The 27,575-nt window shown below is 55.3% G+C and overlaps 1 protein-coding gene across 5 annotated transcripts in view; it reads left to right on the plus strand.

Moving 5' to 3' along the window:
* The window catches only part of CSAD (cysteine sulfinic acid decarboxylase), a 33,937-nt gene that overhangs the window by 3,130 nt on the left and 3,232 nt on the right, over positions 1 to 27,575 (plus strand). The window contains exons 1-13 of one of the 5 annotated variants that reach the window (XR_016348178.1): positions 9,341 to 9,480; positions 11,006 to 11,135; positions 14,231 to 14,357; positions 14,776 to 14,866; positions 18,606 to 18,712; positions 21,521 to 21,636; positions 22,665 to 22,744; positions 23,158 to 23,212; positions 23,319 to 23,435; positions 24,153 to 24,217; positions 25,809 to 25,890; positions 26,337 to 26,536; positions 26,696 to 26,747. Coding sequence is in view for 1 of the 5 variants with exons in the window: in XM_075915919.2 (XP_075772034.1) it covers positions 10,923 to 11,135; positions 14,231 to 14,357; positions 14,776 to 14,866; positions 18,606 to 18,712; positions 21,521 to 21,636; positions 22,665 to 22,744; positions 23,158 to 23,212; positions 23,319 to 23,435; positions 24,153 to 24,217; positions 25,809 to 25,890; positions 26,337 to 26,536; positions 26,696 to 26,747 (1,305 nt within the window). In the remaining 4 variants the exon portion in view is untranslated. Of the gene's footprint in view, positions 1 to 9,340; positions 9,481 to 9,517; positions 10,801 to 10,885; positions 11,136 to 14,230; positions 14,358 to 14,775; positions 14,867 to 18,605; positions 18,713 to 21,520; positions 21,637 to 22,664; positions 22,745 to 23,157; positions 23,213 to 23,318; positions 23,436 to 24,152; positions 24,218 to 25,808; positions 25,891 to 26,336; positions 26,537 to 26,695; positions 26,748 to 27,575 lie in introns of those variants that run through there. The other 4 variants (XR_016348180.1, XR_016348177.1, XR_016348176.1 and 1 more) reach the window with 4 other exon arrangements.

The following is a 27,575-nucleotide window of genomic DNA, read 5'->3' on the forward strand; positions in this document are numbered from 1 at the left end:
CAGGAGGGGTCTTGGGGCAGGGTGTCTGGCCAGGAAGGAGAGTGCAGGGGGGTCTTGGGGCAGGGTGTCTGGCCAGGAAGGAGGGTGCAGGAGGGGTCTTGGGGCAGGGTGTCTGGCCAGGAAGGAGGGTGCAGGGGGGGTCTTGGGGCAGGGTGTCTGGCCAGGAAGGAGGGTGCAGGGGGGGTCTTGGGGCAGGGTGTCTGGCCAGGAAGGAGGGTGCAGGAGGGGTCTTGGGGCAGGGTGTCTGGCCAGGAAGGAGGTTGCAGGGGGGGTCTTGGGGCAGGGTGTCTGGCCAGGAAGGAGGGTGCAGGAGGGGTCTTGGGGCAGGGTGTCTGGCCAGGAAGGAGGGTGCAGGAGGGGTCTTGGGGCAGGGTGTCTGGCCAGGAAGGAGGGTGCAGGGGGGGACTTGGGGCAGGGTGTCTGGCCAGGAAGGAGGGTGCAGGAGGGGTCTTGGGGCAGGGTGTCTGGTCAGGAAGGAGGGTGCAGGAGGGGTCTTGGGGCAGGGTGTCAGGCCAGGAAGGAGGGTGCAGGGGGGGTCTTGGGGCAGGGTGTCAGGCCAGGAAGGAGGGTGCAGGGGGGGTCTTGGGGCAGGGTGTCTGGCCAGGAAGGAGGGTGCAGGGGAGGTCTTGGGGCAGGGTGTCTGGTCAGGAAGGAGAGTGCAGGAGGGGTCTTGGGGCAGGGTGTCAGGCCAGGAAGGAGGGTGCAGGAGGGGTCTTGGGGCAGGGTGTCTGGCCAGGAAGGAGGGTGCAGGGGGGGTCTTGGGGCAGGGTGTCTGGCCAGGAAGGAGGGTGCAGGAGGGGTCTTGGGGCAGGGTGTCTGGCCAGGAAGGAGAGTGCAGGGGGGTCTTGGGGCAGGGTGTCTGGCCAGGAAGGAGGGTGCAGGAGGGGTCTTGGGGCAGGGTGTCTGGCCAGGAAGGAGGGTGCAGGGGGGGTCTTGGGGCAGGGTGTCTGGCCAGGAAGGAGGGTGCAGGGGGGGTCTTGGGGCAGGGTGTCTGGCCAGGAAGGAGGGTGCAGGGGGGGTCTTGGGGCAGGGTGTCTGGCCAGGAAGGAGGGTGCAGGAGGGGTCTTGGGGCAGGGTGTCTGGCCAGGAAGGAGGTTGCAGGGGGGGTCTTGGGGCAGGGTGTCTGGCCAGGAAGGAGGGTGCAGGAGGGGTCTTGGGGCAGGGTGTCTGGCCAAGAAGGAGGGTGCAGGAGGGGTCTTGGGGCAGGGTGTCTGGCCAGGAAGGAGGGTGCAGGGGGGGACTTGGGGCAGGGTGTCTGGCCAGGAAGGAGGGTGCAGGAGGGGTCTTGGGGCAGGGTGTCTGGCCAGGAAGGAGAGTGCAGGAGGGGTCTTGGGGCAGGGTGTCTGGCCAGGAAGGAGGGTGCAGGAGGGGACTTGGGGCAGGGTGTCAGGCCAGGAAGGAGGGTGCAGGGGGGGTCTTGGGGCAGGGTGTCAGGCCAGGAAGGAGGGTGCAGGGGGGGTCTTGGGGCAGGGTGTCTGGCCAGGAAGGAGGGTGCAGGAGGGGTCTTGGGGCAGGGTTTCTGGCCAGGAAGGAGGGTGCAGGGGGGGTCTTGGGGCAGGGTGTCTGGCCAGGAAGGAGGGTGCAGGAGGGGTCTTGGGGCAGGGTGTCTGGCCAGGAAGGAGGGTGCAGGAGGGGTCTTGGGGCAGGGTGTCTGGTCAGGAAGGAGGGTGCAGGAGGGGTCTTGGGGCAGGGTGTCTGGCCAGGAAGGAGGGTGCAGGGGGGGACTTGGGGCAGGGTGTCTGGCCAGGAAGGAGGGTGCAGGAGGGGACTTGGGGCAGGGTGTCAGGCCAGGAAGGAGGGTGCAGGGGGGGTCTTGGGGCAGGGTGTCAGGCCAGGAAGGAGGGTGCAGGGGGGGTCTTGGGGCAGGGTGTCTGGCCAGGAAGGAGGGTGCAGGAGGGGTCTTGGGGCAGGGTGTCTGGCCAGGAAGGAGGGTGCAGGGGGGGACTTGGGGCAGGGTGTCTGGCCAGGAAGGAGGATGCAGGAGGGGTCTTGGGGCAGGGTGTCTGGCCAGGAAGGAGAGTGCAGGAGGGGTCTTGGGGCAGGGTGTCTGGCCAGGAAGGAGGGTGCAGGAGGGGACTTGGGGCAGGGTGTCAGGCCAGGAAGGAGGGTGCAGGGGGGGTCTTGGGGCAGGGTGTCAGGCCAGGAAGGAGGGTGCAGGGGGGGTCTTGGGGCAGGGTGTCTGGCCAGGAAGGAGGGTGCAGGAGGGGTCTTGGGGCAGGGTGTCTGGCCAGGAAGGAGGGTGCAGGGGGGGTCTTGGGGCAGGGTGTCTGGCCAGGAAGGAGGGTGCAGGAGGGGTCTTGGGGCAGGGTGTCTGGCCAGGAAGGAGGGTGCAGGAGGGGTCTTGGGGCAGGGTGTCTGGCCAGGAAGGAGGGTGCAGGAGGGGTCTTGGGGCAGGGTGTCTGGCCAGGAAGGAGGGTGCAGGGGGGGTCTTGGGGCAGGGTGTCTGGCCAGGAAGGAGGGTGCAGGAGGGGACTTGGGGCAGGGTGTCAGGCCAGGAAGGAGGGTGCAGGGGGGGTCTTGGGGCAGGGTGTCTGGCCAGGAAGGAGGGTGCAGGAGGGGACTTGGGGCAGGGTGTCTGGCCAGGAAGGAGGGTGCAGGAGGGGTCTTGGGGCAGGGTGTCTGGCCAGGAAGGAGGGTGCAGGGGGGTCTTGGGGCAGGGTGTCTGGCCAGGAAGGAGGGTGCAGGGGTGTCTTGGGGCAGGGTGTCTGGCCAGGAAGGAGGGTGCAGGAGAGGTCTTGGGGCAGGGTGTCTGGCCAGGAAGGAGGGTGCAGGTGGGTCTTGGGGCAGGGTGTCTGGCCAGGAAGGAGGGTGCAGGGGGGTCTTGGGGCAGGGTGTCTGGCCAGGAAGGAGAGTGCAGGAGCGGTCTTGGGGCAGGGTGTCTGGCCAGGAAGGAGGGTGGAGGAGGGGACTTTGGGCAGGGTGTCTGGCCAGGAATGAGGGTGCAGGAGGGGACTTGGGGCAGGGTGTCTGGCCAGGAAGGAGGGTGCAGGAGGGGTCTTGGGGCAGGGTGTCTGGCCAGGAAGGAGGGTGCAGGAGGGGTCTTGGGGCAGGGTGTCTGGCCAGGAAGGAGGGTGCAGGAGGGGTCTTGGGGCAGGGTGTCTGGCCAGGAAGGAGGGTGCAGGAGGGGTCTTGGGGCAGGGTGTCTGGTCAGGAAGGAGGGTGCAGGAGGGGGCTTCGGGCAGGGTGTCTGGCCAGGAAGGAGGGTGCAGGAGGGGTTTTGGGGCAGGGTGTCTGGCCAGGAAGGAGGGTGCAGGAGGGGACTTGGGGCAGGGTGTCTGGCCAGGAAGGAGGGTGCAGGGGGGTCTTGGGGCAGGGTGTCTGGCCAGGAAGGAGAGTGCAGGAGGGGTCTTGGGGCAGGGTGTCTGGCCAGGAAGGAGGGTGCAGGAGAGGACTTGGGGCAGGGTGTCTGGCCAGGAAGGAGGGTGCAGGGGAGTCTTGGGGCAGGGTGTCTGGCCAGGAAGGAGGGTGCAGGGGGGGTCTTGGGGCAGGGTGTCTGGCCAGGAAGGAGGGTGCAGGAGGGGACTTGGGGCAGGGTGTCTGGCCAGGAAGGAGGGTGCAGGAGGGGACTTGGGGTAGGGTGTCTGGCCAGGAAGGAGGGTGCAGGAGGGGACTTGGGGCAGGGTGTCTGGCCAGGAAGGAGGGTGCAGGAGGGGTCTTGGGGCAGGGTGTCTGGCCAGGAAGGAGGGTGCAGGGGGGTCTTTGGGCAGGGTGTCTGGCCAGGAAGGATGGTGCAGGAGAGGTCTTGGGGCAGGGTGTCTGGCCAGGAAGGAGGGTGCAGGTGGGTCTTGGGGCAGGGTGTCTGGCCAGGAAGGAGGGTGCAGGGGGGTCTTGGGGCAGGGTGTCTGGCCAGGAAGGAGAGTGCAGGAGCGGTCTTGGGGCAGGGTGTCTGGCCAGGAAGGAGGGTGCAGGTGGGTCTTGGGGCAGGGTGTCTGGCCAGGAAGGAGGGTGCAGGGGGGTCTTGGGGCAGGGTGTCTGGCCAGGAAGGAGAGTGCAGGAGCGGTCTTGGGGCAGGGTGTCTGGCCAGGAAGGAGGGTGCAGGAGGGGACTTTGGGCAGAGTGTCTAGCCAGGAAGGAGGGTGCAGGAGGGGACTTGGGGCAGGGTGTCTGGCCAGGAAGGAGGGTGCAGGAGGGGACTTTGGGCAGAGTGTCTAGCCAGGAAGGAGGGTGCAGGAGGGGACTTGGGGCAGGGTGTCTGGCTAGGAAGCGGGGTCAGGGTACACTTTCATAGACTGAGAACTGGTTAAAAAAACAGGAAACTAAGTGTAGGAATAAATGGTAAATTTTCAGAATGGAGAGGAGTAATTAGTGGTGTTCCCTAAGGGTCAGTCCTAGGACCAATCCTATTCAACTTATTCATAAATGATCTGGCAAAAGGGGTAAACAGTGAGGTGGCAAAGTTTGCAGATGATACTAAACTGCTCAAAGTAGTTAAGACCAAAGCAGACTATGAAGAACTTCAAAAAGATCTCACCAAACTAAGTGACTGGGCAACACAATGGCAAATGAAATTTAATGTGGATAAATGTAAAGTAATGCACATTGGAAAAAATAACCCCAAGGATACATATAATATGATGGGGGCTACTTTAGCTACCACTAATCAGGAAAGAGATCTGAGAGTCATCGTGGATAGTTCTCTGAAGATGTCCACGCAGTGGCAGTCAAAAAAGCAAACAGGATGTTAGGAATCATTTAAAAAGGGATAGAGAATAAGACGGAGAATATCTTATGGCCCTATATAAATCCATGGTATGTTCAGATCTTGAATACTGCGTACAGATGTGGTCTCTTCATCTCAAAAAAGATATACTGGCATTAGAAAAGGTTCAGAGAAGGGCAACTAAAATGATTAGGGTTTTGAAACGTGTCCTATATGAGAAGAGATTAAAGAGACTGGGACTTTTCAGGTTGGAAAAGAGGAGACTAAGGGGGATATGATAGAGGTCTATAAAATCATGAGTGGTGTGGAGAAAGTGAATAAGGAAAGTTATTTACTTGTTCCCATAATATAAGAACTAGGGGCCACTGAATGAAACTAATGGGCAGCAGGTTTAAAACAAATAAAAGGAAGTTCTTCTTCACACAGCGCATTGTCACTCTGTGGAACTCCTTGCCTCAGGAGGTTGTAAAGTCTAGGACTATAACAGGGTTTAAAAGAGAAATAGATAAATTCATGGAGGTTAAGTCCATCAATGGCTATTAGCCAGGATGGGTAAGGAATGGTGTCCCCAGCCTCTGTTTGTCAGAGGATGGAGATGGATGGCAGGAGAGAGATCACTTGATCAGTATCTGTTCGATTCACTCCTTCTGGGACACCTGGCATTGGCCACTGTCAGCAGACAGGGTACTGGGCTGGATGGACCTTTGGTCTGACCCAGTGTGGCCGTTCTTATATTCTTCTTATTATTATTGAATATGTGTATTGTGGTGGGACCCAGAAGCCCTAGTCATGGTGCAGCATCCCATTGCTCTACTGCTGTACAAACTAGGGATGTTAAATATCGGTTAATTGAATAGTCGAGTAACCTCATGAATTCTTATTGGTTAGTCGACTCTTCTATAGTCCCTGTGGGCAGGGCCAGCAGCAAGTTTGCCCCACTCCCAAGGAGCCCCTACCACTCCATGTTCCTGCTTCTGTATCACAGGCAGCAGTGCAGGGTGCTAAGTAGAAGCTGGTCTGTGAGGGAAGCCAGTTTAAAAACCAGCTCCCCTCCCGGACCAGTTGCCTGTCACCCTTTGCTGATGCCTCTGATAAAGAGTGTGTGTGTGTGTGAGTGTGAGTGTGAGTGTGAGTGTGAGTGTGAGTGTGAGTGTGAGTGTGAGTGTGAGTGTGAGTGTGAGTGTGAGTGTGAGTGTGAGTGTGAGTGTGAGTGTGAGTGTGAGTGTGAGAGAGAGAGAGAGAGAGAGAGAGCGCTCCCAGACCTGGCAGGAGCTGGAACTGAGCTGGGCTGTCTGCCTGCTCGGCTCCTAATAGTTTTAAAGGAACATGCCTCTCAAAGGAATTTTTGCCTAACATTCCATATGCGTTAAAAAATCCCCCCCACATTAGGGTTGGGAGGTGGCAGGTCAGGGACTCAGAGTTCCCTAAGAACAGGGGCCTACAAGGACTATGACTCCCACCCCTTGTAATAAGTGTACACAGCTCCACATCACTGACAGCTGTTTCAAAAGCAAAGGGGGCCCTTAGCCACAGAGAGTGGCAGCTGCAGCCTTCATGGCTGCTACAGTCATGTGTGCCATGTTGAAATCCCTGTTTGTGCTCCCTAGAACTCTGGCAGGGAGCTGTCCCTGTTGGTGCTGGCCTGTCCCGGGGTGACACCATGTGGAGTAACACATGTAATTAATTTCCCAGTTGGATCTGTGGGCCAGGGTGCAGGAATTGATTCTGTTCCTTTGCCCTGTTCACCCTCCCCTCCTTGAGGGGATATACATGCAGAAAGCAGGTAACATGCTGCAGGGCAAAGCACATTTCCAATGTAGGTGGATTTGCATGAATTAGGGATGGTTTCCCTGAGCAGAGAAGGCCTGTAAAAGGGTGATGTTCATTCTCACAGGAATATGATATTGCTGTGGCATAATAAGCGTGGGTTCGAAAGGTGAAGATTTAATGATTTACAGTGCAAGGCCTTATCTTACCTGAGGATTGTAATTAACATGCTCTGTGTGACTCAGACCCTTTTCTGCTTTCCAGTTGCTTTTCAGAACTTGTAGTTTTCACCATCTTTACAATTCTCCGCCCTAATCATAAACCAGAGTAGCGTTTATTTTAACAAACGAAGGAGATATTCCCAGGGCCTCAGGAGCCCAAGTGGCATAGAAAATGACTGGGATTTGTGCCCTGAAATTCCTTAGCTACTTTTGAAACTATCCCCCTCAACAAATTAGAAGAAACAAAAGACAGAACTATGTAGCACTTTAAAGACTAACAAGATGGTTTATTAGGTGGGCCAGACCCACTTCCTCAGATCAAATTGTGGAAGAAAATTGGCATGACCATATATACCAAAGGGATACAATCAAAAAAAGTGAACACATATAAAAAGGACAAATCAAATTTCAGAACAGAAGAGGGATTGGGGGGGGGAGGTTAATGTCTGTGAGCTAACGATATTAGAGGTGATAATTGGGGAAGCTATCTTTGTAATGGGTTAGCTCACAATTTGATCTGAGGAAGTGGGTCTGGCCCACAAAAGCTCAACACCTAATAAACCATCTTGTTAGTCTTTAAAGTGCTGCATAGTCCTGTCTTTTGTTTCAGCTAGACCAGACTAACATGGCTACATCTCTATTACTAATCTACATGTTTTGTTAGTCTACAAAGTGCTACCAGACCATTTGTTGTGTTTTTCTGTAACAGACTAACTCGGCTACCCCCTGAAGCTCCTGACAATATCTGGTGCTTCAAAACCCTAGTTCCTGGAGTCCTGTGATTAGAAGAGACTCATCTTTTAAGTTTCTAGCCCTCACGGTTGCAGAGAAAAGTGTGAAACTGTGCAGTTTTGGGGGGAGATTTTGGGACTGAGTGAGCCAAATACTGGACTAAGTCAAATTGATCAGATTGAACGAGCCAGATTTCAGCAACCCTGCATGTGGTTTTCAGGTCCATGGACCTTAGTTCCTGGGGTGTACAAAGAGGACTTAGGGGGGCATGACCATTTTCCCTATCTTTATGGCTAGATGGGTGAGCAGGCTTGACTCCTCTGCCTGTTGTAACCTGGGGGCTCATCATGGGAAAGGCTGAGAATCAATGGGGGATGAAGGCCTTATGCTGCTCTTGCTCTGAGTTTTGTATTAATTATACTAGGAATCACCGAAAAATTACTGGATTTTCCATTCCTGAAATGAACGGCAGCTAAATTTAAAGCCACAGTAAATGGAAACAGGTCTTAAAGGAGTTTAGCCCGTCTGTGCACTTCCGAGGGAGAATGGCTCTGCCTGGATCTGAAGGAGGCGAGGGTGGTTTTTATGTCCAGTAATAACGTTTATAGCTCCTCAGGCTCAGATAAGAGTAAGTACCTCTCATGCTGCAGCGTAAGCCGATGGCCTGCTTGGGATTGGGGCATCATTTTTTGTTACCACCTAGGCACATCCTTGCACAATCAGCCCAGCGCATGATGGGGGTATATTAACTGTGCTTTGAAGTTGCCGCTGCTGGCAGGATTTCTGAGGCCAAACTAAATGAACCAGTCATTTGAATCCAGGGTGGCAAATCCTTGGCAAGGTCTGTTTTATTCCATGTCTGCATTGGGAGTTGCAAGGTTTGCTTTGGCTGCAGGATGCACAGAACAGGAAAAAGACAGGAATCCAAAGATGTCAGCATAGCAATCCTATTACTTTGGGGTAAGAACAATTGGTGCAGTGAGTTAGTGTAATTTGCACTGAGCAAGTGTTTAGTGGAGAATTATTAGCTGGTGCAGCTACCCCAGGGAAGACATTTCTTAGTATAAACACATGGCAATTGATTGTCCCTATCCAAAGAACATACTGTCTAAATAGGCAAGGGTTGGAGAAAGGAAACTTTATCACCCTCATTTTACAGTACAGATGGGAAATTGAGGCCCACAGAGATTTGTGTAATTTGCCCCCACTCACCCAGGGCATCTGTGATAGCACCAAGAATTAGTCAGATCTCCTAAATCCCAAGGGCAGCCTTTCTCTTGCCTATGGAGGTCATATTTAATGTCTGGGGAGGGGTCATAGTTAATGTCTGGGGGAGGGGTGCTTCTTGCATCCTTGGTTACTTGCTTTTCCTGCTGCATACAAGTGATGCTTGTATTGTCCATCCATTCTCCTGTAAGCAGCCTCCACTCTTGGCACATCCTTGTGACTTAGAAGGGGGATGAGGCGGGGGAGGTTAATGTCTGTGAGCTAACGATTTTAGAGGTGATAATTGGGGAAGCTATCTGGTGCATTGCATGTGGGGGCTCCTAGTTGCCTCTTGTTGTACCTCCTGGCAGCGAGCTGGGAGGCCACACCCTGGGACTTGCAGTTCTTGCTAGCTGCACCTCTGCACTGCACTGTGGCTGGTAGAATGCACTTTGGCCACAGCTGCCTAGTTCATTTCACCTCCAGTATCTAGCAGGTAAGGAGCTGCTGCCTCTCCACTGCGCCTGAACTCCAGGAAGGGGAAATGGGGGCGGATGGGGGGAAAGAAGAAAGCTCCCCTCTGTGGCTGGGGAGCCATTATGATCAATTTTGCCAAAGGAGTTTAGTTTGTTAATGTCTCAGCATTGCTCTGGCCTGGGTTGTCCCTGGCAAATAGCATTTAGCACAGAGAGGTATCTCAGAGCCACCCTCTTTGGACTGAGCCCAGCCGGGGGCTAGATGAATTCAGCTCTGTTAGTGCCTGGCAAAGAGAAAGCCTCCTGGAAGCAGCCGGGGTGCCTTTAAGAGCTGCGGTGTGGAGTGATTTGTCAGCAGACCATTTTCCATTGTACTTTGGCCCTGTGCGCTGGACACAGATCTCTCAGGACTGGCGAGGTAAGAGGACACTGAGTGCCTTTTCCCCAGAGCAGTTGTTTGGGGGCTGAACGGACTCCGATGCAGGAGAGCTCAGCGCAGTTGTTTGTGGTGGGAAGGGTTTTTTCTCAGCACCGCATGAGGCTGCAAGGAAGAATTGGACTGTGGCCTGAGGACTGACCGTTGGATCAGATTGGGACAGTGCCACAGAGACACAGAGGGGTGACTCTGTGGTTCAGAGGAGCTTATGGAATGATTACAGAAGAGCACTCATGGAAGAAGGGGTTTCACAGCCAAGCTGGGGGTTGTGTGGCATAGAAAGAAAGGAGATGATGTCCGAGATAGACCACTGGGGTGCTGAGATCACGGCCTGCCAGACTGACCATTAGTGTTGTATTGTCTCCTGGCTCTCCTCTGTCTGTCTGTCTGCATCTGCCTGTTGCTTTGTGTCTTCTACTCAGATCAGGAGCTCTTTGGGCCAGGAGTTGTCATGTTACTGGTTGCACAGCACTGAGCGCGGTGGGGTTTGGGCCATGACTGGGGCTCCTAGATGCTGCCACAGTTCAAATTTTTTGAAATAAATGCTGTGTAGACAGCACCAAAACTTGACATGAGCTATTTTGAAATGAGCTACGCAATTGATGTAGCTCCATTTGCGTAGCTCATTTTGAGCTAAGCCCTGCTGTGCAGACACGTCGCACACCCTTAGTTCCAAGATCTTTGTGCTTACGCCCCTTTTCCCAGAACGAGGAGTTTGGTCTGTGGAGGAATGTCTTCCTCGCGGCTAGGAAGGGCTAGCAGGGCTCCCAGACAGAGCGCGTTTGCTCTTCCGCAAAACAAAGCAGAAGAGCAAACGCGTTCCCTGGACGCGGCAGAGTTTTCCAGTATCCCGGAAACACCCGCCAGTCTAGGGGTAGCCCGTGTGAAGAGGAAAGCTGCAGCCGTGCCGTTGGGTGACATGCCGGGCATCTGGGCTGTCCGTGTTGCCTGGACAGGAATGGTCAGTGCTGGGTTCTGCTTTTTTATGCGGAAGAGCAAACGCGCTCTTTCTGGGAGCCCTGAGTACCTCATTCTAAATCTCTGCCGAAAGAGGAGGCTTTTCTGCCATTTGGCCCCACCCAGACGGGGCCAAATGATGGGAAAGCCTCTTCCAGAAAAGCAATCGGAAAAAGCTACACAAATTGCAGAGTGCAATTTATTGTAGCTTTTTTCAAAAAATGGTGCTAGTGTAGACCTAGCCATGGGGAGGGCATTCCTCCACAATGCGGAGATAACCAAGTCCTGCTGGAAGGAGCGGTCATTCTAGACGGGTCCATATCACCCACCTCTCTGTGGATTCAGGTAGGTTGTCTGTGATTCCCACTGCCCTAGCAAAGGTGCCTGGCAGGCGAAAGGAGGCTGTGAATAGGAAGGCTCTTGTACTGCAGGTGGGGTGTCCAGAGCTCCTGTGACCCCTGGGCTTCATGCGTCTCTCCCAGGAAAGTGTATGTCTCTCCCTGCTGCCAGCACATAGATTCACAGGTCTCTTGTGTGTTTTGATGTACAGGGGCATGATGGCTGAAGATCCCCTGTGCCACCCTGCCCTGGATCAGACAGCTGGTGAGGAGTTCCTGCAGGAAGCTTTTCAGATCATCCTGGAAGAAGCTATCAGGAAAGGCACAGATGTGACAGAAAAGGTGGGGTCCTGAGTCCAGGGGGGCTGGGCAGCCCAGGAGGCTGGAGTGTAGCCCCAACTTGTTCCATAGGGTAGCCTGTGGCTGGCCCATCTTCTGTATGGGTGGGGAGGGATTTTCCCTCTTCGTACACAGGCATGTGGCAAAGGGCTGCTGTTTCTAAGCCGAGATGCTGCCAGTGGTGATCACTGGCCTGCCTCCAGGTGCCCTTTGCCTGGAGCAATGCTGATTAATGGCTTTTCCAGTCCCTTAGCAGGAACATAGAGAAGCAGTTCAGTGGGCCTTCTCCAGTGCCACCCCCTGCAGTCCCAGCACAGGCTGCTACTTGAGCACAGGCTGCCCTGGCACAGATTCCATGGTCACCCCCTACAGCATACGCCCAGACCACATAGCTGGCAGCACATGCTTCTATTGGTGCTGCACATCTGCACATGCCTTGGTGCATAGAAAATATATTCTGTACATGGATGGAAAAAATAGAGAGGATGTTGAGCCTAGTACGTCTAGATGGACTGGCCCAGTGCCTTAGAGAGGAGAGCAGCCAGAGGCTGCGTGCCGGTGCCCGTCCATGAATCCTGGACCCACTCAAGTCTTGGATTGTAAGTGGGGAGGTGAGTGTGCAGTGTGAGTGGTCTAGTCCCCTCACTGGGACTGTCACACTGCTCTGCTGTCCGCTCTCCTAGGGGAGGGTCTGGCAGAGCTGCGGGCACACCGGGGCACAGAGCCTGGAGGCCTCACTCTGGGAGGCAGGCAGGCAGGCATCCTCCCGCTCAGGGTTGTCTCAGGAGCAGCAGGAGGGATGGCGGCTGTAAGGAGAGCTTCTCGCTGATGTGCTGCTCGGATTCCACTCCCCCCAACCTGTGCAGTCCTGGCACTGAGCCAAGGCTGCACGGCTGCTCCAGAGCCAGGGGACCATTCTAGACTCCTGCATTGCCCAAGGACGGTGCCAGAGGGGAAGTACCAGAGCTAAGTGCAGAGGAGAGTGCATAGAAATGAGCTGCTTGTCCCCTGCTGACCCTTAGGCAAGACCCAACTCCTTCTGCCCCTCGGCCCCCCTGGAGGAACTCCCCTCACACAGGCACAGGGGCTGGAGACACCTGGCTCCCAACCTCTTTGAGTATTCCGACCCCTTTTCAGTCTATTACAGTTTCACAGACCCCCCCGGCCCTGGGGAAAAAAAGAAAAAGAAAAGAAAAAAGAAAAGTAAGGATCAGGCCCACCGTAAACTTTCCATGGGTCTCCTGCAGTACCGTCAAGGACCACCAGGGGTCCGCAGACCACAGCTTTTGGTTCTGGACATCCAACACTCCGGTCATCTGGAGAAGTGGGCTGCGCCCACGAAAGCTTATGAGCCCATCGACATGTTTTGTTAGGCGTTAAAGTGCTACCGGAGCGTTTGTTGTTTTTAAGTTTATCCTGTACAGACCAACTCGCTATCCCCTGAAGCTGTTCTAAGTATACCTTGACTTTAGTAAGGCATTTGACATGGTCTCACATGACTTTCTTATCAATAAACTAGGGAAATACAACCTAGATGGGGCTACGATAAGGTGGGTGCAGAACTGGCTGGATAACTGTGCTCAAAGAGTAGTTATGATTCACAATCATGCTGGAAGGGCATAACAAGTGGGGTTCTGCAAGGGTCTGTTTGGACCGGTTCTGTTCAATATCTTCATCAACAATTTAGATATTGGCTTAGCGAAGACGCTTATTAAGTTTGCAGATGATACCAAATTGGAAGGGATTGCAAGTGCTTTGGAGGATAGGGTCAAAATTCAAAATGAACTGGACAAACTGGAGAAATGGTCTGAGGCAGTGGTCCCCAACCTTTTGAGGTTGTCGGGCGCCAGGGGGCGTGGCTGTTCGCCCGCCGGGCGCCAGGGGGCGGGGACACTTGCGCGCCCGGGGGCGGCCCCCCCCATAGCCGCATGCCCAGGGGCGGCCCCCCCCATAGCCGCTTGCCCGGGGCTGAGGCCCCCCCCGCAAGCGCCGCGCGCCCGGGGCCGGCGCTTCCCCCCGCAAGCGCCGCGCGCCTGGGGCCAGCGCTCCCCGCAAGCGCCGCGCCATGTGCCCGGGGCCAAGCCAGCCCCGAGCACCTGGCGGGTGCATGCAAATGCCCCCGCGGGCACCGTGTTGGGGACCACGGGTCTGAGGTAACTAGAATGAAATTTAGTAAGGACAAATGCAAAGCGCTCCACTTAGGAAGGAACAATCAGTTTCACACATACAGAATGGGAAGCGACTGTCTAGGAAGGAGCATGGCAGAAAGGGATCTAGGGGTCATAGTGGCCCACAAGTTGAATATGAGTCAACAGTGTGATGCTGTTGCAAAAAAGCAAATATGATTCTGGGATTCATTAAGAGGAGTGTTGTGAGCAAGACACGAGAGGTCATTCTTTCTCTCTGCGTTGATTAGGCCTCAGTTGGAGTGTTGTGTCCAGTTCTGGGCACCACATTTCAAGAAAGATGTGGAGAAATTGGAGATGGTCCAGAGAAGAGCAACAAGAATGATTAAAGGTCTAGAGAACATGAGCTACGAAGGAAGACTGAAATAACTGGGCTTGTTTAGTTTAGAAAAGAGAAGTGTATATGTGTGTAGCATGTAGCAGTTTTCAAGTAACTAAAATGGTGTCACAAGGAGGAAAGAGAAAAATTGTTCTCCTTGGCCCCTGAGGACAGGACAAGAAGCAATGGGCTTAAACTGCAGCAAGGGAGGTTTAGGTTGGACATTAGGAAACACTTCCTGCCTGTCTGGGTGGTGAAACACTGGAATAAATTGCCTGGGGGGTTGTGGAATCTCCATCCCTGGAGATATTTAAGAGCAGGTTGGACAGACGCCTGCCAGGGATGGTCTAGACAGTGCTTAGTGCTGCCGTGAGGGCAGGGGACTGGACTCGATGATCTCTCAAAGTCCCTTCCAGTTCTAGGAATCGAGGTTTCTACCAGGCTCACCCCCAGCTGACCTGCAGGGGACACCCGGCTGGGGAGGGCCCTGCTTGCTCCATGCCCCCCAGAGCAGGAAGCACCCAGGGAAGGGTTGTTCTCCTGGTGCAGCAGGGCCAGAGCAGACTGCTGACAGGTTGTCTCTGTCCCTTCAGGTCTGTGAGTGGAGGGAGCCCCATGACCTGCAGCAAATCCTGGACCTGGAGCTGAGGAGCAGCGGGGCTCCCCAGCAGACAATGCTGGACCACTGCCGGGACATCATCCGCTACAGCGTGAAAACATGTAGGTGATGAGACTGTAATGGCTTGTCCTGGTGCCCCCACCTCCTGTTGCTTGGGGGTGTGTCAGAGGGAGAACAAGGCTCTCAGGGCCCAAATGTGAGGCCAAAACTACAGCCATAAGGGACAGCCGCACAGCTGTACCATACAAGCAGGGCTGTATATGTCACTGGGCTCCAGCCAAGTGTACAGGCTGCAGCCCAAAAAGGGTAACAGCCCTAAAACTGCCAGAGCTCACAGAGATTCTCCTCTGGCTCCAGTGGCAGGGGCTGTATTTATGGACACGTGGCTGGAGGCCGCCAGTGCAGGGCTGAGCTGGTGCCAGGTGTCTGCTGATGTTCCATCTGATCTAGCTCAGGTCTAGTGAAGACACAATCTCTGTTTCCTGCTCTTGTCCTGTGTTAATCTCTCCCCCCACCCAGGTCATCCGCGTTTCTTTAACCAGCTGTTTTCGGGGCTGGATCCTCACGCCCTGGCGGGACGCATGATCACCGAGACGCTCAACACTAGCCAGTATGTCCTTGCCTGCTCCCTGTCGGAGTGCCCGGAGCCGTCCAGAGGCAGCACATCTCGGGGGGTGGGCAACCACAGGGCTACAGTGCAGCGAGAATGCAGGGCCTGCTTGCTGCCAAAAGAATAGGAATGAGGGGAAATTCACAAGGAGGGAGGAAAGTTCTGGGCCCTCATCTTTGCCCCAAGGACCCGGAGGCTGCAGGATCTCTCTTTGGATGTTGTGGGCTTGGCTCTCATGAAAGGAAAAGGCTAAAATCCCACCAAAGCTGGTACAGTGCGGGCACAGGACCTATGCGGGCTCCCCCATGCACCCTGCCAGTGCACCTTCAGCTTTATTGCCGCCCCTGCTGTTCCCACCCTATGCTCCACCGGCTCTGCTGGTGCCCTCAATCCCAACCCACAGCCCCCCACTATTCCTGCCCTATGCTCCACCGGCTCTGCTGGTGCCACTCAATCCCAACCCACAGCCCCCCACTATTCCTGCCCTATGCTCCCCTCAGCTCTGCTGGTGCCCTCAATCCCAACCCACAGCCCCCCACTATTCCTGCCCTATGCTCCACCGGCTCTGCTGGTGCCCTCAATCCCAACCCACAGCCCCTCACTATTCCTGCCCTATGCTCCCCTCAGCTCTGCTGGTGCCCTCAATCCCAACCCACAGCCCCCCACTATTCCTGCCCTATGCTCCTCTCAGCTCTGCTGGTGCCCCTCAATCCCAACCCACAGCCCCCCACTATTCCTGCCCTATGCTCCCCTCAGCTCTGCTGGTGCCCTCAATCCCAACCCACAGCCCCCCACTATTCCTGCCCTATGCTCCTCTCAGCTCTGCTGGTGCCCCTCAATCCCAACCCACAGCCCCCCACTATTCCTGCCCTATGCTCCACCGGCTCTGCTGGTGCCCCTCAATCCCAACCCACAGCCCCCCACTATTCCTGCCCTATGCTCCACCGGCTCTGCTGGTGCCCCTCAATCCCAACCCACAGCCCCCCACTATTCCTGCCCTATGCTCCACCGGCTCTGCTGGTGCCCTCAATCCCAACCCACAGCCCCTCACTATTCCTGCCCTATGCTCCACCGGCTCTGCTGGTGCCCTCAATCCCAACCCACAGCCCCCCACTATTCCTGCCCTATGCTCCACCGGCTCTGCTAGTGCCCCTCAATCCCAACCCACAGCCCCCCACTATTCCTGCCCTATGCTCCCCTCAGCTCTGCTGGTGCCCTCAATCCCAACCCACAGCCCCCCACTATTCCTGCCCTATGCTCCTCTCAGCTCTGCTGGTGCCCTCAATCCCAACCCACAGCCCCCCACTATTCCTGCCCTATGCTCCACCGGCTCTGCTGGTGCCCCTCAATCCCAACCCACAGCCCCCCACTATTCCTGCCCTATGCTCCTCTCAGCTCTGCTGGTGCCCTCAATCCCAACCCACAGCCCCCCACTATTCCTGCCCTATGCTCCCCTCAGCTCTGCTGGTGCCCCTCAATCCCAACCCACAGCCCCTCACTATTCCTGCCCTATGCTCCACCGGCTCTGCTGGTGCCCTCAATCCCAACCCACAGCCCCCCACTATTCCTGCCCTATGCTCCTCTCAGCTCTGCTGGTGCCCCTCAATCCCAACCCACAGCCCCCCACTATTCCTGCCCTATACTCCTCTCAGCTCTGCTGGTGCCCCTCAATCCCAACCCACAGCCCCCCACTATTCCTGCCCTATACTCCTCTCAGCTCTGCTGGTGCCCCTCAATCCCAACCCACAGCCCCCCACTATTCCTGCCCTATGCTCCTCTCAGCTCTGCTGGTGCCCTCAATCCCAACCCACAGCCCCCCACTATTCCTGCCCTATGCTCCTCTCAGCTCTGCTGGTGCCCCTCAATCCCAACCCACAGCCCCCCACTATTCCTGCCCTATGCTCCCCTCAGCTCTGCTGGTGCCCTCAATCCCAACCCACAGCCCCCCACTATTCCTGCCCTATGCTCCCCTCAGCTCTGCTGGTGCCCTCAATCCCAACCCACAGCCCCCCACTATTCCTGCCCTATGCTCCACCGGCTCTGCTGGTGCCCCTCAATCCCAACCCACAGCCCCCCACTATTCCTGCCCTATGCTCCACCGGCTCTGCTGGTGCCCTCAATCCCAACCCACAGCCCCCCACTATTCCTGCCCTATGCTCCACCGGCTCTGCTGGTGCCCTCAATCCCAACCCACAGCCCCCCACTATTCCTGCCCTATGCTCCACCGGCTCTGCTGGTGCCCTCAATCCCAACCCACAGCCCCCCACTATTCCTGCCCTATGCTCCACCGGCTCTGCTGGTGCCCCTCAATCCCAACCCACAGCCCCCCACTATTCCTGCCCTATGCTCCACCGGCTCTGCTGGTGCCCCTCAATCCCAACCCACAGCCCCCCACTATTCCTGCCCTATGCTCCTCGCAGCTCTGCTGGTGCCCTCAATCCCAACCCACAGCCCCCCACTATTCCTGCCCTATGCTCCACCGGCTCTGCTGGTGCCCCTCAATCCCAACCCACAGCCCCCCACTATTCCTGCCCTATGCTCCTCTCAGCTCTGCTGGTGCCCCTCAATCCCAACCCACAGCCCCCCACTATTCCTGCCCTATACTCCTCTCAGCTCTGCTGGTGCCACTCAATCCCAACCCACAGCCCCCCACTATTCCTGCCCTATACTCCTCTCAGCTCTGCTGGTGCCCCTCAATCCCAACCCACAGCCCCCCACTATTCCTGCCCTATGCTCCCCTCAGCTCTGCTGGTGCCCTCAATCCCAACCCACAGCCCCCCACTATTCCTGCCCTATGCTCCTCTCAGCTCTGCTGGTGCCACTCAATCCCAACCCACAGCCCCCCACTATTCCTGCCCTATGCTCCACCGGCTCTGCTGGTGCCCTCAATCCCAACCCACAGCCCCCCACTATTCCTGCCCTATGCTCCACCGGCTCTGCTGGTGCCCCTCAATCCCAACTCTCAGCCCCCCACTATTCCTGCCCTATGCTCCCCTCAGCTCTGCTGGTGCCCCTCAATCCCAACTCTCAGCCCCCCACTATTCCTGCCCTATGCTCCCCTCAGCTCTGCTGGTGCCCCTCAATCCCAACTCTCAGCCCACTCTGCTATTCCACTCCCAGGTGTTCTTGGATCAGGGCTTTCGGCTGGTTAGCCCTCTGCAGTATGGCCCAGTATCCTCTCCCTGAAATCCCATGCACACTCTCTCCCCCTGGCTGCGTACCTTGCTGGAGTGTGGCTGGGTGGGTTCGTCTACACGGCACACTTACCTCAAAATAAGCCGCAAATTGTAAAGCTTATTTTAAGGGAATGTGGAAATCAAGCACTATTCCCAAACATCCCTTACCTCAGGGGCTACGTCTACACTGCCCAGTCTGGTGCAAGAACATATGCAAATGAGCTGCCATTTTTGCCCAAGGGGCTTTTGCACAAGAACCATTCTGCCTGAAAATAAGCAGCAGAACTGCCCTTTCACAGTGCAGACTGCTCCTTCTTGCGCAAAATGGCGGCTCATTAAGTATGCAAATGAGGCCTGGTGATATTCATCACCAGGCCTCATTTGCATATGTTCTTGCGCAAGACTGGGCAGCGTAGACATAGGCTTAGGTTGCAGGGACGCCGGAATACACATTTGTTATTTCAAAATAACGGACGCGTTCAAAAGACACAGAATTGCTATTTCAGGGTACTTCCAGTATCCCGAAATAGCACCACAGTGCAGACATAGCCTGTGTGTCCCAGGTACACCTATGAGATTGCCCCTGTGTTCGTGCTGATGGAGGAAGTGGTGCTTAAGAAGCTACGGGAGCTGATTGGCTGGGACAGTGGAGACGGGATATTCTGTCCAGGTGCGTGAGGCTGGTAAACCAGGGGCATCCAGGCCCTTTTCATGAACTGGGTTTCCTGCTGGGACTGGGGAGCTAGGTCCCATTGCCAGTCTGGTTAATGTCCCCCGCACAGATCCAAAGTGAAGGTGCAGGGCCAGACTCCTCACTGAGGTCAGTTGAGGTAGCTCCGTTGCTATGATTGAGCTGCACCAGTTTTTCCAGGATCTGACCCATGACCATAGAGCTCAGAACTGCCAGAGTCCTGCAGGGCAAGGAGATCCCTGAACAAAGTGCATGAGCAGTTAGTGCTGGGGGCTTCCCCTTCAGCCTCCCCTCCCTCGGTCTTGACCCTTAGCTAGAGAAAATGACCAGAAGTCTAAAGTGCAGACAATACTATCTTTTGGGGCTGTTTAAATGTGTGCAGTCAGGTAAATGCATAACTGCTGGTAATTTCAGCAGTTACACGTTTACACACAGGGAGCAATAGCTCCCACAGTGCCACCTGTCCCCTTCCCCCGCTGCCTCTGATACAGAGGCAGCAGCATGGGTGGATGGGAGAGGAGGCAGCTCCGGAGGAGTCAGTGTGCCCAGGGAGCTGGGCTTAAAAGCTAGCTCCCCCCATGCACCAGCTCCCTCCTGCACTGCTGCTCTGAGATAGAGCCAGCAGTACGGGGGCACTGCATGTAAGTTAACCTATGAGCCCATGTCTACACTATGAGGCTGTGTCGACATTGGCAAGATTTTGCTCAAAAACTTGCTGCCTGTCTATACTGGCCGCGAGTTCTTGCGCAAGAACTATGACGCTCCCGCTCAGGATAAGCCTTCTTGCGCAAGAACTATGACGCTCCCGCTCAGGATAAGCCTTCTTGCGCAAGAGGCCAGTGCAGACAGGCAACATGAATTTCTTGCGCAAGAAAGCCCGATGGATAAAATGGCCTTCAGAGCTTTCTTGTGCAAGAGCATCTACACTGGCACGGATGCTTTCAAACAAAAGCACATCTCCTGCGCCAAAGCACATGCCAGTGTAGACGCTCTCTTGTGCAAATACTCTAACGCAAAAACTCTTGTGTTAAAGAGAATTTGCGCAAAATCTTTCCAATATAGACGTAGCCTCACATCCCTAGTTCGTTTCCAGCAAACATTCTCAGCTCTTTTCTTCATCTGGAGGGGTTAGATTGGATCCGAACATTACGGATGGCCCCTGGCCCCTGTTCCTTCACAATTTTGTTGACAGCTGAGGTGCAGTGGCACAGGCCCCTCTTGCCTTTGCTGGGTTTGGATTTCTGTTCCTCAGCTAGAAGGGCTGTGGGGTAGGTGCCTCCTTGTCTGGGTAACCAGTCCAGATACTTGGGCAAAACAGCCCAAACACTTCCTGTCAGAACCCCTCACCATCTCTGGCAATGCTGACTTCTCTTTAGTAGCTTTTCCATCCTCTCCTCAACTGTTAAGGTTTCTCTCCAGCCTGTTCTGCCACTCTTCCCCCACCAGGGAAAGCTTTTTAAAAGGCCCAGGCAGCCTGAAATGAGATCAGCTGGCCCTAATTGATTTACAGCAGCCCCCTCTCAGCTGCTTCCACTCCACCTGTGATAAGGCTGGGTCAGCTGCTCCTTGCTGCCTTGAAGTAACCCTCTCCTCATTAGCTAGGACTCTGCTTTTTAGAGCTGCCTCCCCTGCAGGTTTGGGATGTGACTGGAGGCTTTGCAGGATTGCTGCTTAGCCAAAGAACAAGGTCTCAGATCATCACAGTGGCTGCGTCTAGACTGGCATGATTTTGTGGAAATACTTTTAACGGAAAAGTTTTTCCGTTAAAAGCATTTCCACAAAAGTGCATCTAGATTGGCACGGATGCTTTTGCGCAAAAGCATCCATGGCCAGTCTAGATGCGGTTTTGCGCAAGAAAGCCCCGATCTCCATTTTAGCCATCGGGGCTTTTTTGCGCAAAGCAGTTCTTCCCTGTCTACACTGGCCCTCTGGTGCAAGTATTCTTGTGCAAGAGGGCTTTTTCCCGAGCAGGAGCGTGAAAATATTTGCACAAGAAGCACTGATTTTGTACATTACAAAGTCAGTGCTCTTGCGCAAATTCAAGCGGCCAGTGTAGACAGCTGGCCAGTCTAGACGCACCCAGTGAGAGAAGGCTTATCCACAGGTAGACTTGGGATTTTGATTCCTTTTGTACCTCTGCAACTAGCCGAGTGAAAAGAACACAGCTAAATCCATAACACAGAGGCCTTTGCAGACAGGCCTGGCTAGCTGTATTCTAACAGCAGCTGACATAAGGGGCACGTTTAGCCCATGGCGCACACGTACTGGACAGAGCCTGACTGAGCCCTCCCCACAGTTTGCCTTTGCGGCTCACTTAAACAGCAACAACAGAAGCTGACCTGTGACCAAAGCTTTCTCTTGAGCTTTGCTTTTTGGAGGCTGCTTCTCTGTAGAACTCCCCCGATCCGTAGCATTAGTTCCCTCTGCCTCAGAGAGACCCTCCAGCCTTTTCCATGTCCTGGGTTAGACCCAACAGGACCTCCCTTGCCAAAGGAGGCAGCAGAGATACCCCAGTCTCTCTCCGGGGGTTCTGGCACCTGGCAAAAGAGCTTCTCATGCAGAGTCCTAGAGCCTGTTGCCCTGATGGTGCTGCACCACCCAGGAGCTCCCCCTGGTGGTAGCCAGGACTCCAGCAGGATGAGCTTCTCGTGCAGTCCTTGAACCCTGATCAGGGACGCTTCCTCCCTCCCCCCACTGCTGTCCTTGTTCCTGTCCCCGCCTGCCCTGCAGCACATGGGGAGTGGGCGACAGGTTTGCACTGATCTCTGTGGGTTTGTTTCCCTGCAGGAGGCTCCCTCTCCAACATCTATGCCATGAACGTGGCGCGGTACCAGCGCTTCCCGGACAGCAAGAGGACGGGGATCTGGGCGCTGCCGAGACTGGCAGTGTTTACTTCACAAGAGGTGCAGGCTGAGGTGTCCCCTTCACTTGCCACGACAGGAGCACAAGAAGAGGGGCTGGGTTTGTCTCCCTGCACGATGAGGCGCTGCAGTGTCCCCTCCCAGAGCATGGCCCACTTGTGCCCTCAGCCACTTGGCTTGTCCCATGTCCTTCTCCCCCATTTGGCCAGCCTGCCATAATAGCACATAGACCAGCAGAGGGAGCAGGGGCTTTTGGGGCCCTTATCAAGGAGAAAGCATTGCATTGTGGGATGGAGAGAGGTCCAGGATGCCCCGGTCCTGGATTCTGTCAGTGGTAAATGCTGGAGAGGTGTGGGAAGAGGAGAGGATCCGGATTGACAGTGCAGCTCAGGGAACATCAACCCAAGGCTTCTTGCTGTAACATTTTTCTGCTAATTTGGACAAGACCAAAAAGCCCATAATTGTTGTTACTTGTCAAAGCCCTTTGAACGCTCCTCTTACCAGCGTGCCAGGGAATCCGCTGCATCAGGTCTCCAGGCCGCCTGTGCTGGGGCCTTGGCGGAACAGCGCTGCAGGGCTGACGTATCACAGAACACACAGTCCAGGACCAAGTGGGGCACTCACTTTCTGCCGCCCTGGCCCCAGGGAGCCCTGTCAATTACATTTCCTCCTACCGCCAGGGAAAGAACCTAGGACCCTGCCGCCCAGCATGCACTTCTCTAACCCCTAGAGCCCACTCCCCTTCCAGAGCTCAGAAAAGAACACAGGACTCAATGCCCTTGCCCTTCACCAAATGACTGACTCCCCTCCAGAGGTGAGCTGGCCTGACTATCAGAAAGAGGAATGAGCAGGGCTGAATGTCGTGCAGCTGCTCCCTGTTTGGTTTCTTCATAATGATAATTAGCTGTTAGTTGTTAAGGGCAGCGTCTGGGCCTGTCCCATAGGCCTGGCTGATTGGCATTTGCATAGCATTTGGATGACAGCCGAGTGGCCCGTGCCCTGCAGTTTGGTTGGGGCTGGACCTTGGCAGGAGTCTGTGCTGATTCCCTCCCTTCCGCCTTCTCCCACAGAGCCACTACTCTGTCCAGAAGGGGGCAGCTTTCCTGGGCATTGGCACCGACAACATCTACCTGGTCAGCGTGGATGAGAGGTGAGCGCTCTCCGGGAATGCTTGTGACTTGGCACTGGTGCCATGGGCCTGAGCGTGCCTCTTGCACCCCTCCTGGCTGAAGCTGGACACTCCGGCAATCCGTGCTCCTGCCCTGCTGCCTACAGCAGCCCCTCCTGGGGTAGCTGAATGCTCCCCACCACCAAGGACAACCCCTCCCTTTCCTTCAGACTCTGTCTCTGAAGGAGGCCGGGGCAGCCGTGGCTGGGAGCTCCCAAAAGCCCTCACTCCTATGCAGGTCCCGTCAGTGACTTGCTGGGCTGAGAAGGGAGCAGAGTGGCTAAGAGCTGCTCCCGACGCTTCCCTTTGGCCACATGCATGGACTTGGGAGAAGATTCCCTCTCTACCCGTGTGGAGTCGGTCCCGCCAGGGCTCGTTTGTGCTCTCACCCTCAGGGGGAAAATGATACCTGCGGATCTGGAGAGACAGATCAACAAGGCAAAATCGGAGGTGAGTTTGGGGTAGGGGTCTGGCCTGTGGAGCAGGGAGCAGCCTGAGAGGACCTCCTCCCCACCCGGTAACACCGCAGCCCACCCACTGCCCCATTCCCTTCCAGGGCGCGTGTCCTTTCTTCGTCAACGCCACCTGTGGCACCACGGTGCTGGGAGCCTTCGACCCGCTGGTGGACGTGGCAGACGTGTGCAAGCGCCACGGGGCTTGGCTTCACGTGGATGTGAGTCCCCCAAGGGCCGAGCAGGGAAATGTGTCCAGGGAGCGAGGGAGGGCTCTGTCCCTGGGCACACACAACATTGGCAGAGACAGGGAGGGATGGGGCTAGGAGAGCAGATAGAGATCCTAGGAACCTCTGGTTCCCACAGCCTGGCTGCATAGACCCCTGCACTGCTGTATTCCTAACCTGCATGGCTTGTCTCCACTGCAGAATTCGCTGCTGCTGGAGTGGGAAGGGTCCTGGAAGCTCCCCCCGTCCACGCACACAGAGCTTTGCTCATGGTCAGTGCTAGTAACACCACTAGGGCTCAGGCTGAGGCTGACGTGAGCACAGCTGGTGCGCAATGCAACGTTCAAGAGCTGCTATGCCTCCAGTGCATCCCCCATCCCGGGCACTTGGACATCAGTTTGCTCATGGCATCTCTCTGGTCCCACATGCCTGGACTGGGGGTCACCTGCAAGTTCCCGTAAGCCAGTTTGGTGCCGGAACCAAGGGCTGCGTTTCTCTCCACGTGCACTGGGCCTCATGCAGAACCCGGGCCGGATGGTCAGGCTCTCCACCAAGGCAGGGGATCATAGATCTCACAGCAAAAGAAGAGGCCCTAGGCTGGGCTAGAGGGACCATCTTAGACAGGGTTCCCTTTGGCTGAGGGTGCCACAGGCCCCGGCTCAGGGGGTTTCACTCCCCACTGGCTAAAGTGCCGCTGTCTCTCCTTGGCAGGCTGCCTGGGGTGGGAGCGCTCTGCTGTCCAGAAAACACCGACATCTCCTGGACGGGATAGAGAGGTGGGTCTTGTCCCCAAACGGTGGCAGGGGGAGGGGGATTAAATGTCACGTTCCCAGCTTCATGAGAGTGGTGGATGGCAGAGCCCGTGAGCCCAGGCGAGGGGCTTCCTACACAGGCCTTTGATCAGGGTGACAAATGTCAAGCATAATGAACATAACATAAGAACGGCCGTACTGGGTCAGACCAAAGGTCCATCTAGCCCAGTAGCCTGTCTGCCGACAGTGGCAGCACCAGGTGCCCCAGAGAGGGTGGACCGAAGACAATGATCAAGCGATTTGTCTCCTGCCATCCCTCTCCAGCCTCTGACACACAGAGGCCAAGGACACCATTCCTACCCCCAGCTGACAGCCTTTTATGGACCTAACCTCCATGAATTTATCCAGCTTCTCTTTAAACTCTGTTATAGTCCTAGCCTTCACAGCCTCCTCTGGCAAGGAGTTCCACGGGTTGACTACACGCTGTGTGAAGAAGAACTTTCTTTTATTAGTTTTAAACCTGCTCCCCATTAATTTCATTTGGTGTCCTCTAGTTCTTCTATTATGGGAACTAATAAATAACTTTTCTTTATTCGCCCTCTCCACACAACTCATGATTTTATAGACCTCGATCATATCCCCCCTCAGTCTCCTCTTCTCTAAACTGAAAAGTCCCAGTCATTTTAACTTCTCGTCATATGGGACCTGTTCCAAACCCCTAATCATTTTAGTTGCCCTTTTCTGAACCCTTTCCAAGGCCAAAATATCTTTTTTGAGGTGAGGAGACCACATCTGTACACAGTATTCAAGCTGTGGGTGTACCATAGTTTTATACAGGGGAAGTAAGATATTCTGTCTTATTTTCTATCCCTTTCTTAATAAGTCCTTTGACTATTCTCTTCCACTATTTGATCTGAGGAAGTGGGTCTGGCCCACGAAAGCTCATCATCTACCATCTTGTTAGTCTTTAAAGTGCTACATAGTCCTGTATTTTGTTTTAATAATTCCTAGCATCCTATTTGCCTTTTTAACCGCCGCTGCACTCTGTGTGGAAGTTTTCAGAGAACTATCCATGATCCCTTTCCTGATTTGTCATAGCCAAATTAGCCCCCATCATACTGTACGTATAGTTGGGGTTATTTTTCCCGATGTGCATTACTTTACACTTATCCACATTAAATTTCATTTGCCATTTTGTTGCCCAATCACTCAGTTTGGTGAGATCTTTTTGGAGTCCCTCACAGTCTGCTTCTGTCTTGACTATCCTGAACAGTTTGGTATCATCTGCAAACTTTACCACCTCACTGCTTCCCCCTTTCTCCTGATCATTTATGAATAAGTTGAACAGGATTGGTCCCAGGATTGGTCCCATGAGAGTGGTAATGGGGTTGAGCCTCCCTGCAGCACAGTAGCTTGTGCCTGTGAGGCTCTGAAATTAGCACACCGTGATGTCGGTATTGGTGTGTGCAGCGAAAAGCCCCTTCCTTACACCTCTGGTAGCTGCCCACCACCTCCAACCCAGTGCACTCAGAGCCTTCCTTGCGCTCCCCAGCTCACCTGCCCTGGGCCTGGCCCAGCCGCTCTGGGTGTCTCACTGCATCTCTCTCCATTGCAGGGCGGATTCGGTGGCTTGGAACCCCCACAAGATGCTGATGACGGGTTTGCAGTGCTCCGCCTTCCTGCTCCGAGATAGCTCTGTAGGTCGCCAGGTCTTTACCGCCTCTCCCTCCCCTGCCCAGGCAGGTGCTTGGAGCCCTGCTGTGATGAATGCCATTACATGCTGTTGCCTCCTGCTGAAAGAGGCTGGGAATGAAGTAGCAGAGAGCTCCCCCCATAGCCAGTTGTCCTATACCACTCCCTGAAGCGCCTCCTACAGGGGGAGCCCAGGACTGCAGTAGTGTAAGCTCCCCCCACAGCCAGTAGTCTTGCCCCACTCCCTACAGCCCCCCCTGCTGGGAGAGACTGGGACTGGAGTAGCCCAGAGCTCTCTCCGCAGCCTGCCCCACTCCCTGCTGAAAACTGGGAAGTGGCGTTTTTGTGAACATCTAGATCCAATCCGGCTCCACCTGGTCTCCATAGCACCACTTTGTCCTTGCCTTCCTTGGGGCCCTGATGGTAACGTGCTGCTCCCCTCCCATTGCAGGGCTTGCTGCAGAGATGCTACTGCGCCAATGCCACCTACCTCTTCCAGACTGACAAGTTCTATGACATGGCCTACGACACGGGGGACAAGACTGTTCAGTGCGGCCGCAAGGTGGACTGCCTCAAGCTGTGGCTCATGTGGAAGGCCAATGGGACCGAGGGGCTGGAGAAGCGAGTGGACAGGGCCTTTGAGTTCACAAGGTAAAGAATGGGGGAGACCTGCGTACCCTGCCCGGCACGGGAGTGATGCTGCCTGATCCTCACACAGGGATGGTGTCTGGGGCTCAGTCGTTGTTTTACCCCCTCTCTCCCAACACCCACTGATTTCACTCAGAGCAGTGATCTCTTCGTCCTCTCTAGGTACCTGGCTGATGCGATGAAGGGAAGGGAAGGGTTCCTGCTGGTGACAGAGGTATGGCCCACCTGAAGCCGTTGCTACACTGCGGCTTGTTGGGAACATGCCCTTTTCCAAGGAATCAGGGAGAAGTTCCCGGACATTCCCCAAACCCTTGGGCTATGTCTACACTCGCAGCTTCTTGCGCAAGTATGGCCGTTCTTGCGCAAGAATCTGCAGAGCGTCCACACTGCCCGCCTGCTCTTGTGCAAGTAAATGTACAGTCCGGCGCGGTAAGAGAGTGCTCCTTGCGCAAGAGCTACGCTCTTTTCAACAGGTGTAAGCCCTCTTGTGCAAGTAAATTTACAGTACAGCGTGGTAAGAGAGCGCTCCTTGCGCAAGAGCCACGCTCTTTTCAACAGGTGTAAGCCCTCTTGTGCAAGTAAATTTACAGTCCGGCGCGGTAAGAGAGCTCCTTGCGCAAGAGCCACGCTCTTTTCAACAGGTGTAAGCCCTCTTGCGCAAGTAAATTTACAGTCCGGCGCGGTAAGAGGGGGCTCCTTGCACAAGAGCTACGCTCTTTTCAACAGGTGTAAGCCCTCTTGCGCAAGTAAATTTACAGTCCGGCGCGGTAAAAGAGCGCTCCTAGCGCAAGAGCTAGGCTCTTTTCAACAGGTGTAAGCCCTCTTGCGCAAGTAAATTTACAGTCCGGCGCGGTAAGAGGGGGCTCCTTGCACAAGAGCTACGCTCTTTTCAACAGGTGTAAGCCCTCTTGTGCAAGTAAATTTACAGTCCGGCGCGGTAAAAGAGCGCTCCTAGCGCAAGAGCTAGGCTCTTTTCAACAGGTGTAAGCCCTCTTGTGCAAGTAAATTTACAGTCCGGCGCGGTAAAAGAGCGCTCCTAGCG

Source organism: Pelodiscus sinensis, chromosome 31 (assembly GCF_052426305.1).
Source record: "Pelodiscus sinensis isolate ZL-2025 chromosome 31, ASM5242630v1, whole genome shotgun sequence".
NCBI classification, from domain to species: domain Eukaryota; kingdom Metazoa; phylum Chordata; order Testudines; family Trionychidae; genus Pelodiscus; species Pelodiscus sinensis.